General features: G+C 37.3%; 1 protein-coding gene across 3 annotated transcripts; it reads right to left on the bottom strand.

Moving 5' to 3' along the window:
• Positions 1-4798: 4798 nt before the first annotated feature.
• On the bottom strand, positions 4799-16748 carry mybphb (myosin binding protein Hb). Of its 3 annotated transcripts, XM_028001786.1 has the most exons (13): positions 16524-16747; positions 15037-15084; positions 14832-14897; positions 14612-14746; positions 13219-13386; positions 10316-10404; positions 10035-10230; positions 9815-9954; positions 8820-8979; positions 7162-7298; positions 5999-6185; positions 5826-5879; positions 4799-5131 (listed from the first exon to the last, which is right to left on the bottom strand). In XM_028001786.1, the coding sequence occupies exons 1-12, from the start codon at positions 16681-16683 to the stop codon at positions 5848-5850; spliced, it is 1518 nt and encodes a 505-aa protein (XP_027857587.1). In that variant the 5' UTR covers positions 16684-16747; the 3' UTR covers positions 4799-5131; positions 5826-5847. The 3 variants fall into 3 exon arrangements, with proteins under 3 accessions (XP_027857587.1, XP_027857588.1, XP_027857589.1); XM_028001787.1 differs by lacking the exon at positions 15037-15084 and having other exon boundaries at positions 16506-16748; XM_028001788.1 differs by lacking the exon at positions 15037-15084 and having other exon boundaries at positions 16524-16748.
• Between the last annotated feature and the right edge of the window lie 26 nt (positions 16749-16774).

Raw genomic sequence — 16774 nt, 5'->3', positions numbered from 1 at the left:
TGGCTGAGGAGCTACTCAATAAAAAGACTCTGTGTCATCAACCGGGCAGGGAGGGAGGCAGGTTTTCTTTGGCGCACTAACAACCGTGCTCCTCCTCTTTTCCTTCAATACACTATTACTTTTTTTTCTTCCCAGCACATACAGAAGAGGAGTGCTGAGCTTTGAGAATTAGATGCAGGAGGAAAAAAGAGGGAGGAGCAAAGACAGGAGAATCGATGGGTGAGGAAAAGAGAGGTGGAGATGGTAACCAGCACCCTGCAGTGGTTCTCCGGCAGCTTGGTTTAGGTCTCCAAGCTGCTGGGTGAAATGAATCTGCAAGAACCTTAGAGTCAGTGAGGCGTGATGAGCTGCATGCCAGGCTGGTTTTACTGCAGCAGAGGGGAACATTTTTGTTTTTTTCATCCTTTTTATTCAGCTGCCCCAACAGGACACATGGCTACTGTACTTTTGCCTTTACTTGTTCATAGGCATTTAACGTGCAGCTCATAAATAATTTAGAAGAAGAGAAAGTAGAAAAAATTGAAGGCGGATGACCAAATCAGAATAATTAGAAACATTTTATTTATATTGACAAACTCTGAAAGTCCCTGAGGTTTTCTGTTTGGTTGCAGAGAAATGTTTCTGTCTGTTACATCACATTTTTAAAGGGTCAGAGAATCTGTTCTGCTTTGTTTTCTTTTTGTTGAAAACATTTAATTTTCTCAGTTTGAAACCATATTTAATTCACTTAAGCAAGCCTTATTCAATTTGAAATCAATAAAGCTGACTTCCTGCTCAGAGAAGATGCAGAGAACTACACCACCCTGGTACTTTATATTTCAGAGGAACAAAAAAAAAGTTACTTATGTTGCATTAATAGCACGGTTTTAATACAACTTATCTAAATATAAAGCAAATTATGGATCACACACATTGGATCATCATATCTCTTGAACTATTCAAATGTAAAGAAAGTGAAAACTGAGTTGCGACAGCCTGTCTAGCTGATTTAAAGGTGAAACATTTGTTAATGGAAAGCAACAATTGATGTGAGTGCCAGCTTCCCACTTACACTTATTAGAGGTTTTGGGAATGATGCCAGATCTCTGCAACAAAAGCAAACCAGGCTCCCTTCAAAAGGGGCACTCAATTTCATTGCCTTTGGAGTTCCCCTTGATGAAGCAGTGACCAGACGCTGTTTGATGCATCACCAGTAATCGCAGGAATGAGCCTGGATGAGTCAGGAAGGCGGCGTCATTAAAAGACGCTGCTATTATGTGAACTTCACACCCTCAGCAGTTGCTTCTCATTGCTGGTAGAGCTGAGAGTAGCTAAAATCTCAAGGCTGCATCTAATTATTCAGGGAAATAAATTTTATTGTTGAACTTTATTGACATTAATGAAAAAGTAAATGATAGGAAGGCAGATATGTAACTTATATATATATATATATATATAACTTAAAGGAGAGAAATGTGCCTGGAGCACATACAGCTTTAACCTTACCTGTTGACAGTGAAGTGATCACCTTCCCAAGTATGTGTACAGATTGATTTGATCAGTTCTTAATCAGGGGCTTTATGCTTCACTTAATAGCTATATAATACTAAATATTAAATTATTTATTTTTCCTTGAAATCTGCTTTTGCTTTTTCTTAATACAGAGATATTGTGCTCTGACTTCTGCCAAAAAAGTTGTATACTGTAAAGATGTTTTATTATTATTATTATTACCTTTTTACTGAGCAGGATCTAAATTAGCAAAGAATTGTCTTCTTCTGTGACCTTGTTGGAGCATGTCAGCAACCAGGGACATCAGAAATAGGCCTGAGACCTAATATGGGACGTAGCCTACAGGTTAAAGCTACACTGCTCAAATTATGCACACAATTCAAAAAGGAACAGCTATACTATTGGATGGTACTCAAAGTAATTTAATTGTTTAGGCTACATGCTGTTTAGTTACCTTTGATACCTGATTTATGTATTTACAAAGCGTAAGGTATACATTTAGATGTTAGATCAAGTTCGCTCACTTATGTTGACTAGTGTAGTTACTCGATTAGACCACTAGAGGACAATGAAACCAAAGAAACTGCCTAGTTTCATCTTTGTTCTTATACCTTAACAGGATTTCTAAGAGTGAATTTTGTAACACAGTTGTGAATAAAATAAATCTTAGGAGAAGAGCACTTTGTGTTTTAATGTGCTCTGACCTCTACCAAAAAAAGTTGTGTCAAAAGTGTAAAATAATAAGGTGAGATAAGATTATCTTTCTGTTACATTGATTTTTATTCTTTATTTGTAGTTTTCCCACTCAGTTAATGTAACTAACACCGCAGAAGCAGCTGAGCTACTTGGTCCTAAAATAACCTCAACAAGATGGAGCAGCAAGGCTAAATTTGTCAAGCCTCTGGGTCAACTCTTGTGTTTCTGTAACCTCAATATCGCTGGCATCCAAACGCCATCACTATGCTAGAAACTACAAGATGAAATAGTTACAAGATCAGTTCTTTAGATTTGTATTATCATTATTGTATTCCTGGCATACTACAGTGCAGCTTGTCTGAGCTAAATGAAATGGGCTGCTGTCTCCAGGTGAAGAATAATCATCTGTCATCCGAAGTAAAAATATCTCACTAAATGTTCACTTTTAAACATTCTAGGTCAAATTTGTCTAAATACTTAAATATATAAGCCACTGATCAGTTTGACTTTTTTTCAGCAATTCCCCTTTTTTTAATGAATTTAGCATTTGATGCATATTGAACTTCTTTGACAATGTTTTTTACTCTGTCCTTGCATTATGTTAATATCATCTTTGCATATTTTGAGCGATCAGGGAAAAATTGCTGTTTTGCACTCATTGGTAGTAATATCTCCTCAACAAGCACAAATACAGCTCAAATCATTTGAACACTGTGAAAAAGTTACTTTTTTCAATCATTTCAGGAAGCGAAACTTATACGGATTTTTTGTAGTTTTGATGCTACGGTATACAGATACTAAAGAACCAAATTCCAGTGTCTCGGAAAATGTGAATATTAAATAAGAGCAATAAAAAAAGATATTTTTCACAGATATGTCAAGTTTCTGAAAAGTATGTTAATTTCAGTACTTGGTTGGGTCTACTTTTGCATGAAATACTGCAAGCCTTCAGGTCATCTTCATTACTGGGTCTGGTGTCTCTCGTCTTCCTCTTGACAACACTCCATAAACTCTCAGTGGCATTGAGCTCAGATGAGTTTACAGGTCATTGGCCAATCAAGCGCAGTAACAGCGTGATGACTGAACTACCTTTGACTGTGTGATCCCGGAAAACGAAATCAACATCGCCATTAAGTTTATCAGTGGAAGCATGAAACCTCCTGGTAGGCTGTGCCTCTCTACACTTCATCCAGACTCTGGGACATTGATTTCCACATGCAATTCAAACTTTTCTTTGATCTAAAAAGAAGACTTTTGACCCCTATGCAACAGTTCAGCTCTATTTCTCCTTTGCCCAAGTATGATACTTTTGACATTTATTCTGGTTCAGGAGTGGCTTCATATCAGAAATGCAACATTTGTAGGCCATGTGTAGGATTCTTCTGAGTATAATAGCTCCTTATGTACTGGCTTCAGACTCAGTCCACTCCTTGTGAAGTCCCCTCTAAATTTTATTTTGACTGTCGATTAAAATAAATAAGTTTCGCTTTCTGAAATGAGTGACAAAAAGTTTGAGACCTTGTTGTTAAAGACAGACATCTTACTAGTGACACATTAGTTAACAGATTTAGCATTTGACATAACCAGTTGCAATGGACAGCTAAATATCTAAAAATTAGTTTCCTAATATTGTGCTAAATTGGTTCAAATTCCAAAGCGCAAGTCTGGATTTAGTTTGTGTTAATGGCAATTTTCAATCTAAGTTAGCAACAATTACATGCAGGTTTCCTCAAGGCACCTCTCTAAGACTAATTTTATTCAATATCTGCATGATCCTATTAGCCCAAATTACAGAGTAAAATAATACAGGCAGTCACTTATGCTGATAATGCAGCTCAAAACATTTGTTTCATCACACCACGATTAATGATTAACTGTTCATAAAATCAGTGAGCACTTGGGACAGAAATTCATCCAGCCCAAAGCAGCAAATAGGTCCTTAAATAATGAAAGGTGAGAGATCACCATTCAGATTCAATGCCTAGAAGAGTAAAGGCATGACAAAATCTAGGTTATAGACCCTGACTTATATTTTCACAACCACATAAGACGACTTCTAATTCAAGCTGATACAACTTTAAAAATATTACAAGAAATGTGTTACTTGACTCAGAACGAGACACAGCAGAATTTGTGCAGGCCTTGTAGTAGGTTCTATTTTTGATTATGTCCTTAAGGGCATAAAAAAGTAGGCAGTTGCAGTTCATCCCAAATCCTGCTGCTAGAGTCTTAACACAAAGAGACAAACACATTCTACAATAGCATTGGGTCTCTGTTTTGAAAAAGAGTGATTATCACTTTATTCTATCTAGTAACCTTTCACCTAAACTTTTAATGGTAAGGTATGTCCATTTAATTTTCTTTGTCATAATGCATTTCTTAGCCACAGTAACAAACTTCAAATTGTTTTGTGAACAAATCAAGAAGTATGTGTCAGTTTGCCTTTCGAATGAAAAAATAGTTCTACATGCATGACTATCACCAAATGAATATATTTAACTCATCTGCCAGAATTATTAAGTATAAATATATAAGTAAACAGTTGAGTAAGATGTATGTTTTAAATCATATAATGCAAAAGTGACACAATTTCACCATAATAAAAACAAAACCAGAAATTAAATTATTTATTGATATAAACACATAGATGTTACATGTAGTTCTAATATGAAGAACAGTAAATTCATCTGAGTAAGACTGGGAAGTTGTTTAAGTAGTCCAATGTCTGAAGAGGTCATAAGATAATAGTTATTAATGAGAGTATCCTTGTGAAAAACAAATTGTGGACATGGATGTGGACTTAATATTTTTGTTCTAGGCATGAAGCAATGACAAAAATTGTTCATCTTAGTAGATGTTACTCGGTAAGACGTCAGAGGCTAAAACCCGTTGGCTAAGGAATCACCAGCCATAGATAGAAGTTCTTCCAGGAATCCAACCGATCCTGTGATGACAGAGAGATAACCTGAACTTTAACATTTGCTTTAATTGTTGTGAACACCGGCTTTAGAAACACTAAAAGTGACACACACCTTATACTGCAAAGACCTTACCCTCTACTCCTAATTTTAGGATTGCAACAGAACAACAGCAAAAAAACAGCTGTTTAGTGATCTGAGAATATTTCCTGAAATTTAGAAGTATATGCAGAACATTTATACACAACATCAGCGCCTTAAAACACTTTATATTAACATAAGCCACCAAATTGTCCTTGTACCGGTATGAAGAAAAGATCTTACATGTTAAATTACTGTATGTTCTGAAATACATTCTTGTCACTGCTGCTGAGTCTTGGAAATGTGATTAAGTCACCTGACTGAGTGCAGCGGGAGACATTACAGATTTAATTTATGGGTGCTGCCGGTTAGACCCTGTCAGTGGGAGAGGCCAACTATTCCAAGTTTAGTGACCTCCATGTATGGAAACCCTTCTCCATTTAAGTCATAGAGGAAGCTGGAGCTCCCTCAGCCCTTATATATGTGTCACTTGAACTAGATGGAGTTTTACAGTTTTATTTGCATGGCATGTGGGTGATAAAGATCCAGGTACAACTGCCGCAGACCTATTTTGAACTCACTTCCATACATAGTGAGTATAAAAATTAAGCAAAAACAGAATTCAGATCATTTTGTCACCTGTGTTAATGAAGATGTTCATCTATTTCTTGTCCGCGTCTGGATTTACTGGCTCTGTTAAACAGAAAGTTCAAGTTATTTACAGTTGAAACTTAAAACACTAGCGCAAACACAAAGCACATGTTTAATGAATAAACTCAAAGCGACGGTAAAACCTCAAATTCTGGTCTTACGTTTGACATCCAGCTTGCAGCTGATGATTGCTTCTCCATGATCATTCTTGGCTCTGCAGGAGTAAACACCACCATCAAAGTTCCCAGCTTTCCTGATCTCCAGAGAACAGATGCCCTGGACGCAGATCTGCCTGAACTTGGGGTCATCTCCGATAATCATCTGGTTCTTCATCCATTCAATCTTGGGCTTTTGGAAAACAAATTAGCACAATGTCACATCACAAAACCGGCTAAACAATTAGTGTGCTTTTCCAAGACTTGAGCCAAATGGCAAGACAAAACATACTTTGATTGAAGAAGACACACAGTACACTCTTGGTATGGGACTTTTAATGACAATGATATGGTGAGAACCTCCCAGGGCTCCACACAGAATGTAAAACATCCAACCAAGCTTCCCCATCCCCCTGCTTCTCCTCTTCCCATGCCTCAAAAAAGAATTCTGTTGACATTTCGCCCTGTTGGTGACCCAGCTGATTATTAGCCAAAAGAGAGGGTGAGAGGTTCAGGTGGCAAGCTCATGAAGGCAGGTGAATATCTTCCACATTGTCAAGTCAAAGCCTCTGTACTGCAAGAAATGCTAGAGCAATGAAGGGAATGCTGACAAACAGCCAAAGTAAGTATCTGATAACAAAATAATATGCCTTGAGATCTTCTAAGACACCTTTATACAGTCAATCCCATCTGCTCTCATTTGACAGTGTCAATAAAAGTGTCATAATTTCATATCACAGGTAAACAACAGACAACAGATGAGCCATTACTCTGATATCTGTGATAGTGGAAAAATCATTAAACAAATTATTTGCCCTACTGATTCTGTGTGCCTGTTGCTAGTGGTGTAGAGTCAACAAATTTTCTTTCGGTCAAAAAGAAAACCAAAACAGAAAAGTTTTTAAATGAGCGCTACAACATAAAGTACATAATCTCGAATGGATTTCAGCTTTAAACCTTTTGGGGTCTATGGTCACGGCAGTATCAACAGGTTACAAAATGTCTAAAGCACGATAGAAAACTTCACTTCACAGAACAGATTTCAATCTTTCTTGGTTCTTCTGAAGATAACTCCCCTATTCCCCCCCGCAAAAAAATCTTCATATCCTATTTGCATTATTTTTGAACTTATCAACTGCAGGATGTACCATAAAGAATTACAAGGGTACCTTGGGGAATCCCCTGACGGAGCATAGCAGCTTGGTGCTGTAGCCGACAGTGGTGGCTTTGTCGCTCAGAGACGTGGTGAACTTTGGTGCTTCAGTGAAGTCATGTTCCTTATATTCAAGAGGCTTGTAGTCGATACCTGAAGAATCAAGAACAGTCTAGAGTTTACTTTGTGTTGATGTTGCCTACCTCAAAAAATCTGCTTAGTATCTGAGTTAGGAAGTAATACAAGAAAAAAAAATTATGCTTGAATAACACCAACAGAATGATTTATTTAATAGCATTTCTCAATTGTCTCCAAACAATTAATTCTTTTCAAGACAAAATGTGTTCCCCATTTTGATGGACTGCACCTTTATACATTTGAAATTACTTACATAAAAGTCCATAAATTTGTGAAATTGGGTCATTGACACAATATACTTAATAAGAACCAAATAACCATTAATTAGGGGATAATATATTAACATTCAAGTCACTAAAAAGCTAGTGAAAAGATAGATGCTTTGTATCCTAGTAGACAAAAAAAACATTTTATCTCACTATCATTCACCCTCTTCAACAGTTTGTGAGTTTATGACCCAAGATTAAGATTTTGAGACTGATTAACAATTTGTTCACCGGTTAAAAAAATCTAAAAGACGATAGGGAAAAATAGCAGACTACAGCCAGAGTACCCTAAGGATTTAATTTTGTTTGGAAGTCTGAGCATAGAAGGGGATGTTAATACCACAACAATGGGAGGACAGAGCCGACTTTGCAGCCAATGTCTGGGCGACCCAGATTGGTATCTTGTGCTTTTGTGAAAGCTAATGGAAAAATAAATCATAACTCCAACACATTGTGCCAATGAAGTGGGCTTTGTCCTCCTCCAACATTATTTTAATTTATAGTAGGTTAGAGCATTTTCACCTTTTTTTATACAAAGTATGGAAAATACTGGTTTAGGTGCCATTTGTCAAAACTCCTGTACATTTATATTTTATTTTTGGGAAAATAAAGGACCTAAGGACTTAAGGGAGGTCCTAAGGTGACTTTAAGAAAGTATTTAGAATAAAAAACATAGCTAATAATAGTAAATGAAAAAGATAAAATGAAGTAGAGGGTTGAAATAAGTTATTTTCTTAAATAATCTGAAACTGACACAAAACCCTAATTAATTTCCAAACAGTTGTGTCTCTTCACAAGTAGTAAAACAAATTTACTACTAGTTTGCGTTAGAGTATTTGCTGGTAAACTGTTAGTCTGTGGTTTACTGATAATTATTGGAAAACTTGTTACAGTTTGAAAGAAAGAATTCAGTACAGATTATCAGTGCTTGAAAACTTATTGAACAAAGATTTTAAAATAACGGTAAATAGCAGTAAATCCAGGACTTACTGCTAATGTTTATCAATAACTGGTTTCTGTGTTGCATCCATTTCTGTTTCTGTGCTCCCTCTGACTATATTTCATCGTTTTACTGCTACTGTTCAGAAATAATTTATTTCTTCAATATTTTGGTAATAAAAACAATAACTTGAACAAGAATCTCATTTGATGTAGCAAAGACTTTTAAACTGAGCAAAGTGAGAGCCGTTTGTGCATTCAACACGTTCTTACCAATTGGCTCCCTTTATTTATTAATGGAAGTAGCTAATATCAGCAGACAAACTGTTACCTGTCTTCAGGATCTTGGCCTCTTCCTTTGTGACAGCAGCCGACTCGCTCATTCCACACTTGTTCTCAGAAAATACTCTGAACTTGTAAGTGTTGCCCATGATGAGGTCAGAGATAGTGGCATTCAGTCTGTGGTAATGCTCCAACACAGTGAAATAATCCTGGAAAACAAAACAAAAATGACAGCAAACAGTGCCTTGTCAACCTCCCAACAAATACTGAAGGAACTAAGCTTCCAATACTGCCAATACTGTTCACGTGTTTAAGGCATATTAGCATGAATGTCGGTGTTCTCAGAGGTTTTGAGGGTTTGTCATGGCATGATAAAGTTATGAAGAAGTTTAAATCAGGGTTAGGTTATTAAATAATATTGAAAGCTTTGAAAAGCTCATGGAGAAACTGAAAAATAAAAAAGAGTTTACACAACTGCAAGTAAAATTCTGAACTGACACAATGAGCCAGAAGAACATTAACCAGAGAAGTAGCTAAGAGAACCACGGAGGAGCTGCAGAGATCCACTGCTAAGGTGGAAGAATTAGAAAGCTGTTACTCGTGCAATCCACAAAGTTATTGAAACAAAGCAATAAGAAGTATGCAGTTTGCCACAAGTCGTGTAGAGAGCAACACATACAGAAGAAAGTTGTTTACTACAAAGGGGTGTAGTAAATAACTGACACCACCCTGAATACAACTTCCACACAATGAAACATGGTGATAGGACAGTTGTTTAGTGGAGATGCTTTTTGTTGCAGTGATAGAAAATCTAGTCAGAACTGATGGAAAGGTGTAAGGAGCTAACAACTTTGCAATCCTGAAATGGAATATGTCAGTGAAAAAAATCCACGGAAATATCCCAAAACATGTGCACCTGTACTTAAAACAAAAGTTGTGGTTCTCAGAGGAACCCTGAATGCAAATGTTTTTGGATTTTTATTTGTAAATGATTTAAAACTTTTTGTAGACTATTGACACAACTCATTAATGTTGAGAACTTACTCCAGTCTTTTTGTCAGCCTTCTGGACTGTATATCCTGTGATCTCAGTGTTTCCATTGTCTTTGGGTGCAGTCCATTCCAGAGCAACATTGAAGCCCCAGGTGTCAACAATCTTCACAGAGGCAGGAGGCCCTGGCAGCTCTGTGGGCCATGATTAACAAAAATCAATAACAGATTGTACCATTTTAATTCTCACCTCTGTGTGTGCTCATTTTACTCACCAACAATCTGAAGGGTCAGTGAGGCCTTGTCTTCAAAGCCCTCCACTTTCACACATATCTCATACACTCCGGAGTCATCTCTCTCGGCTGCACGGATGAACAGGATGCTGTCTCTTTCGGTGCTGCGGACGTTCACTCTCTTTTTGTCCAGTGCCGTGCCGTTCTTTGTCCAGCTCACCTCAGGTTTGGGTTTACCCTGAGAAAAAAAAAATATATTGAGCTTTGATTCTTTTTATTATGTTTATATTGTGTTGTGTTGCATGTAGATATTGTGTGCTTACTGTGAAAGGGATGGTCAGGTTGATCTTTTCCCCAACATGAGCGACGAATCTCTGCCTAAGGAAACGAGGCAAACGGACCTTTGGACGATCTAAGGAAATAGAAATGACAAATAAGTCAATAAATTATGTAAGAAAAAAAAAAACTTCATACAGAATTTAGTTTTGTCTTGGTTTTTAAAGAACAGGTTAATTTCAAGGTTAAAATACTGCTTTCCCTTATATCAGGGGTTGGACCAGAGAAAAGCAGAACATGAAACCAACTGGATTTTGTACAAATGACAACAATGACAATTTAAGCTGTGCATAGTATTCTTTTGATGTAACTGAAGTTATATCCATGGATGTGGTACAAATTGGTGTGCAGTTAATAGACAAATATATTTTGTGGATGGATTTGCTTTTACTTTACAGTATGGCTAAAACCACTAAAGATATTTACATCAACTTTACAATTACTTCTTCTTGTCCTCATTAAACATGAAATAAGGCAAAATGTTCTCTGCTCTAGTTTAGTTAGAACTACCAAAACATTTTATGTCTGCATGCCAGAATAAACAGAGAGGATCTTCATAAAGAAAATGTGATTGCAATATCCAAATCTATACGAGGAAATATATTTTACATAAGGTAGATAAATTACATTTTTAAACACTTAGGTCTGCCATCATAACCATCTCACAATCATTTGTAATAATTTATTGAGATAATAGTTTGCATAGTCAAATTCTTTTTCAATGATCAGGAAAGATTAATGGAACAGCTTCAAAATCATAGTAATGTGACCTTGACTTGTGCCTGGATGAGTGAGAGTGGGTCATGACTTGTTGCATAAACAGCTTTAAACTTCATGTTTGTTTTAATCAATTCAGTTCATTTCTACATATTCAAGTTTTTTTTTTGAAAGCATAAAACGTTAACACTGGAAACAGACTGTTATGACAAAATTAACTTCCAGTAGAAGTAAACTAGCACATTTTGCATCAATTGTATGGTTGATTTATTCATTCATTCCTTATTTGGTCGTGCACAAAAATAAAAATGCCCAATTCAAACAAAGAAGTATGAATACTGGACAAGAGTTCTGAATTGCCATCTTCAAATTTGATAAATGTTCTCTTGTTTTTCTTGTATGTGTTCAATGTTTTTCACCAATAGAAAAAATAAAATCTTCTTTAACAGGTTAGACAACAGACTCAAACATGAAAAAATTACATTCTTAATGAATTGTAAAAGTTTACCTCCTTCCTTTGCCCTCTGTATAAAGTCCCATCTCATTAAAAGTTGAAGGTATCTGATAATCTCTTTGATATATATATAATGACTATCATGGGTAGTTAGTAATTATGACTTCTGATGTGATACAGAAGTCATACTGTTGGGGACTTGGAAGTATCTCGCTGGAGCTCACCACCTGCTGAGTGCAGCATAACTACATTTGTCAGGACTCTAAATAAAGAAGGGATACTATAGCACTCACTATGTCAGCTCTATCCTTGAGATCAAATTTGCAGATGATATGAAACTACTAGCTACAGCTCAACAGCAGCCAATTTATAGACATACAATCAATTGTATAGAGTAAAATTTGGTAAAATTTTTTTTTTAAAATTATATTTTTATATTAAATATATAGCTGTAAAGTTAAAATAAACTTATCAGTTAGGGCTTTTTGACATAGTAAAGATAGGGATCAGGCTTAATGAGCCTTTCCCTGTAAAGTCTGTAGCATGTTGCAAAATAAACAGTAAATTGCAAGAGCTGCTATGAGATTTGGGTGCCATCTGAGAAGTCAGAGTCATCACCCTGTTTCTGGGAGACAGGCCCTGCTGGAATTCACCACCCCCACTTCTCTTCACAGCCCCCACCTGCTTTAGGTCCAATCACTTGACACCATCAATCTTGCAGAAATTAGCCTGACCCTTTCCTCAGCATGAATCCTGGCAGAGATCTTTATGCACTACAGACTCCCAGTAAAAACTATTTGCTACCAGCAGGTATATCGCAGCTATTTTCCAAATACGTGTAGCAATTCTGCCAGAAACCATTAACAAATTTGTTGCTAATTGTGGACCATCTGGTTTGGTGAACACTGTCTGCTGCCAGCTGAGTCGGGATCATGTTGCCATTCCTCCCACTTTGCCTCTTCTTCTTTAAGCATAAAAACAATCAGAGAGATAACGAATGCCACACAGCTCATTTTTTCAAATCCTCAGAATCCAACCGTCATCTTACCTGAAACTGCCACAGATTAACACTGTTAGGTGTAGAGGATCCTGAAAACTGTCAGTTTAATCTCACAATCCAGCAGGTTAGAACAGTATTTCAACTAATCATGGAAGGGAGTCATCGGGACACGGTTTTATCGCATTAATGCTGCAGGTATGTGCCAACAGGAGAGGGAAGTCGAGAATAAAACTTTGCTGAGCTTTTTCTGCACTTTACAACTCCATCCATCCATCCATCCATCCATCCATTCATCCATCCATCAGCTGGTCCCCACTTCCAGTGGTCATTAGGTTAAATTGGAGCCAACCCATTACAAGGCAACAGAGATACTGGCAGGACTTTGCAACCCATCCTACTAAATTAATAAATGTGAAATATTTAGGCCAAACCCAAATTTAATGTGTTCCAAAATGGTTGCACCTGCGAAAAAGCCTTAACACATTACACATTTTGTGTTTTGTCTTCTGTAATAATGACTTCTTTCCATCTTTGCATCATGTATTTGTCCACTGGTTTGCCTTGTTGTTCTTACTCCTGCGCTGACATGTTTTGCTGATGCAGCTTAAACTTTGTTAAATAAGGTTAGCATGTAAATAAAATTTGGACAAAAATTTTTGTCCAAATTTTTTTGCTTTTAGTCCTCTGCCCCCAAAAAACAAAGAAAAAGCTGTTCTTACCTGCAACTTCCTTCACCAGTACGGGCTCTGGGAGGGTGACAGGGGGGCTGCGGCCTCCTTCATTCACAGCCACCACACGGATCTTCAGGCGGTCACCGGTGGTCTGGTTCTTGATGACGTAGCGACTGGACTTCTGCAGATCCTGGTTGACTGCTTTCCAGTCCTCAGCTGGATGGAAAATTGACATATAATGAAGTTTATTGAATGTTCTATGAATGCAGGAGCTATTTCATAGAAATTACATTAAGATATGGTTCTCTTTCTGGACCCCCCAACAAAAAACACATTTGCTCTAATTGGATTTTTTTTCTAACCATTAAAATGTTTTCCAGACAAGCAGACAAACTGATTTAAAGTAATACAGTTTTGTTTAGATTTTTTTTCATTTGTTGGCATTATTAAGATAACAATGCTCACAATGAATGCTTTCATACAAACATTTTTGTTTGCTTGTTGCTTTTCTACTGCTTTAACATCACTTTTCCAGAGAAGTACGCGTTAATTGACATTGTTGCCCCTCATGAATGTCTGAACTAGAAATAAAACTATGTTTACTTTGCAAGAAAATAACAGCCAGCAGCTATGGACAATGTCTACAGTTGACAAAACACATTTTGCATGAACTGCTAGAGATGCAAAGTCAAAAGGAGTCCAAAGTTTAACTAATCATTGTTGTTATGTTTTCTTCAGGTACTGATATTTACAATGTGTTTAATTGAAAAAAAATTACAATTAAAAAAGCAACTCCTTTATTTGTTTGATTATAGCATTCTGTACATTGTAATCTTAGTCTAGACTATTTGGTCTACAATTCTGTTTTTTTTAATTGAAATTTTTTTTTTCTCTTAACTTTCTGCCCAGCAGTGAATGTTTTTGCCCCTTCACTACAAAGGCAGAAGGTTAGCAGAGCTTTTTGGGAGAGTTTAGGTAAAAAATGCCTAGTAAAGACGGCATACTGCAAACTTTTGTAATTGAAATAATGGTACATAGTACATACAAATTGTGTATTTAACAACTAATCACTTTGTGTGTGTTTGCTAAATGAAGCCTTCACTCAGCTACTGCTGAGATTAGCCTACTACTGTAAGTCTAAAAGCAGGACGTCCAGCAGGACCACACCAACGCTGAAATGCCTCTTCCCTTCTAGGGAGAAGTTAGGTAGCTCATGATATAACTGAGAGGCTGACACTTCAGGGACAGCTGCAACTGATCCGGCTGACCCAAATTAAAACACCAATTTCACTTTTTCCTCAATGGATCTAAAATACTATTAGAGATTGTGTTGAAAACTGAGACCTTAATATACTTGCACATGCCAAAACCAAAATCAGCTGTCTATTTTCACAGAGGTCAGCCTTTTAGTGCACACGGTTCAAGGCAGAGAGGGACTTACTTCCATCCTTGCAAACTTCAATGACATATCCGTCCAGACCAGAGTCCCCAATGGTCTCAGGCTGGCTCCAAATGATGGTCACTGAATTGTCATTTTTGTCTTCAACAAACAGATCCACAGGGGCGCTTGTGGGCTCTAGGAATAGTCATTGAAACATTGGTTAATTAGCTAAAGATGATTTTGCTCTTATTGATCTTTTTCTTTTGGAGCAGAGTTTCACCTTTGGGTGGAGGAGGTGGAGTGGGTGGCTTAGGCTCTGGTGCAGGTGCCTCAGCAGGAGCTTCCCCTGATGGTGAAAAGAGAAATGTTTTATTGTTTGCAAAAATAATTAGCAGTTTTAATTTACAGCAAGTTTTGTGTACATTTGACCTCATATTTTTAATAAAAATCTGAGAGTATATAAACACTTTTCCAGGGTGGTTTACCGTCAGCAGGAGCATCTGACTCTGCAGCTGGAGCAGCGCTCTCTATGGCTGAAGCAGAAGCAGCTATTATTAAATGTTAGATATTATTAATTAGTGCTTTAAGCAGATGGGACATGTTTTGACAAATGATTATGCGTGTCTTGCAACTGTCAGCTTGAGAAATTACAATAAAGAAGCCAAATAGTGAGCTGAGCTTTAGCGAGAATAAGATGACGGCTTATAATCTTCCTATTTTGGTTTTTGAATTTTAACATAAGCAGCATTAGCGGGTGTTTCCTCTGCAGCAGGTACAGCTGGTGAAGTTAGTAAAAGACACTACAATTAAGAAAAGCTAGCTTTCCTGTAATAGGAGGTTGGTTTAAGATTAGATGCTCCACTTGCTGCTGTTATACTTTTAGCAGGGACCACAGTTGCTGCAGAAGCAGCTGATGATTCCTCAGTAACAGGTGGAGCAGATGACTAATATGTGGAACCAAAAGTACCACTATTCATATATATATATGTGTATATATATATATAAAATTTGTCAAGATTTAAATATGAACAAATTCATGTATTTTGTTTTAGATGCACAATTTAACTAATAAGCATATGCAGAACAGTATATAGTAATATTTCACTGTGTATTCTATTATTTTATTGGGGGGGAGGGGGGGGGGGTTGCAGCACATCATGAATTTATCTTAACTCTAAACCTTAACTCTGAAAGTTAGTGAATGAATTCAACACTGTTCTAGTCAAGATGATTGGTTAGGGTTAAGGTTGACCAATCAATCTTATTTGATAAACCATCATTTCTGCCACGTTTTGGCACGTTTGGAACTCTATAGGACAGTAAAGCGCTGGCGGATATAGCTAACTGGCTTGGCCATCCACATGGCGAATTTGCCATAACAACCAGAAACAAGTGATAGGCTGTAACAAGTAAATATAGATTTCAAATCGCTTATAATGCAGTAAAGCATTAGCAATCAAAGAAAACAAACCAATAAAATGCTGCAGCAGAAGCGGCAACTCAGCTCTATTAGTTAAAGCAGTAAAGCGTGAGTAGATTTTAGAGTGATTCGATTAAATATATCTAAATAATGTCTTCTTTTTTTTACAAAAAGAAGCAACAAACTACGTTTTAATGAGTCCTTCACCTGAATGCTTATTAAATAATGTGCAATTAACAGCTAATTTCCATAAATGCGTGGAAGCCAATGAAAGAAGGCACTTTAGATGTAATTATTGCGATGCTCTCTGGTTGATTTTAAAAGCCTGGGAATTCTCAATAGAAAGTATAGGCACCCTCACACGTGCGTAAAGGTAACGGAGATCTTACCAAGACGGGCACACACATATTACGATTAATTTAACTTCTTATAAATATATCCAAGGATCCTCCACGGAGAAAAAAAAACAAACTAATTTAAACTATTGTTTGCCCTGAATAAGTCAGCGTGGTGCCACGCCGCTGCCGACATTACCCTCGGCAGGGGCAGCGCCCTCAGCAGGCGCCTCTCCCTCAGCTGCAGCGGCGGGGGCTTCCTCGACGGGAGCAGGCTCCGGGGCGGGTTCGGGAGCCGGCTCTGGGGCTTTTTCCTCCTCTTTTTTCTCTGGTTCTTTCTTGGCCGCCTTCTTGATCGGGGCAGGCTTGGACGGCATACTGGAGGTCGCAGCGAATTCCCAACTCAGTTAAGTCCTTCAGACTGTATCCAATGCCATCATTTCTCTGGGGGATACCAGGCTTATATAC

This window comes from Xiphophorus couchianus, chromosome 20 (assembly GCF_001444195.1).
Source record: "Xiphophorus couchianus chromosome 20, X_couchianus-1.0, whole genome shotgun sequence".
In the NCBI taxonomy this organism is placed as follows: domain Eukaryota; kingdom Metazoa; phylum Chordata; class Actinopteri; order Cyprinodontiformes; family Poeciliidae; genus Xiphophorus; species Xiphophorus couchianus.
This window is presented reverse-complemented; position numbering and strand designations above follow the sequence as displayed.

Bases quoted from the DNA above. Each gene is read 5' to 3' on its own strand.
- mybphb (XM_028001786.1), bottom strand. From the start codon at position 16,683: ATGCCGTCCAAGCCTGCCCCGATCAAGAAGGCGGCCAAGAAAGAACCA. The intron at 15,085-16,523 runs GCGCTGCCCCTG...CTTCTGCTTCAG, and splicing joins GGGAGAGGCGCCTGCTGAGG to CCATAGAGAGCGCTGCTCCA. The intron at 6,186-7,161 runs GTACCCTTGTAA...GTTTTCCAAAAG, and splicing joins CCGTCAGGGGATTCCCCAAG to CCCAAGATTGAATGGATGAA.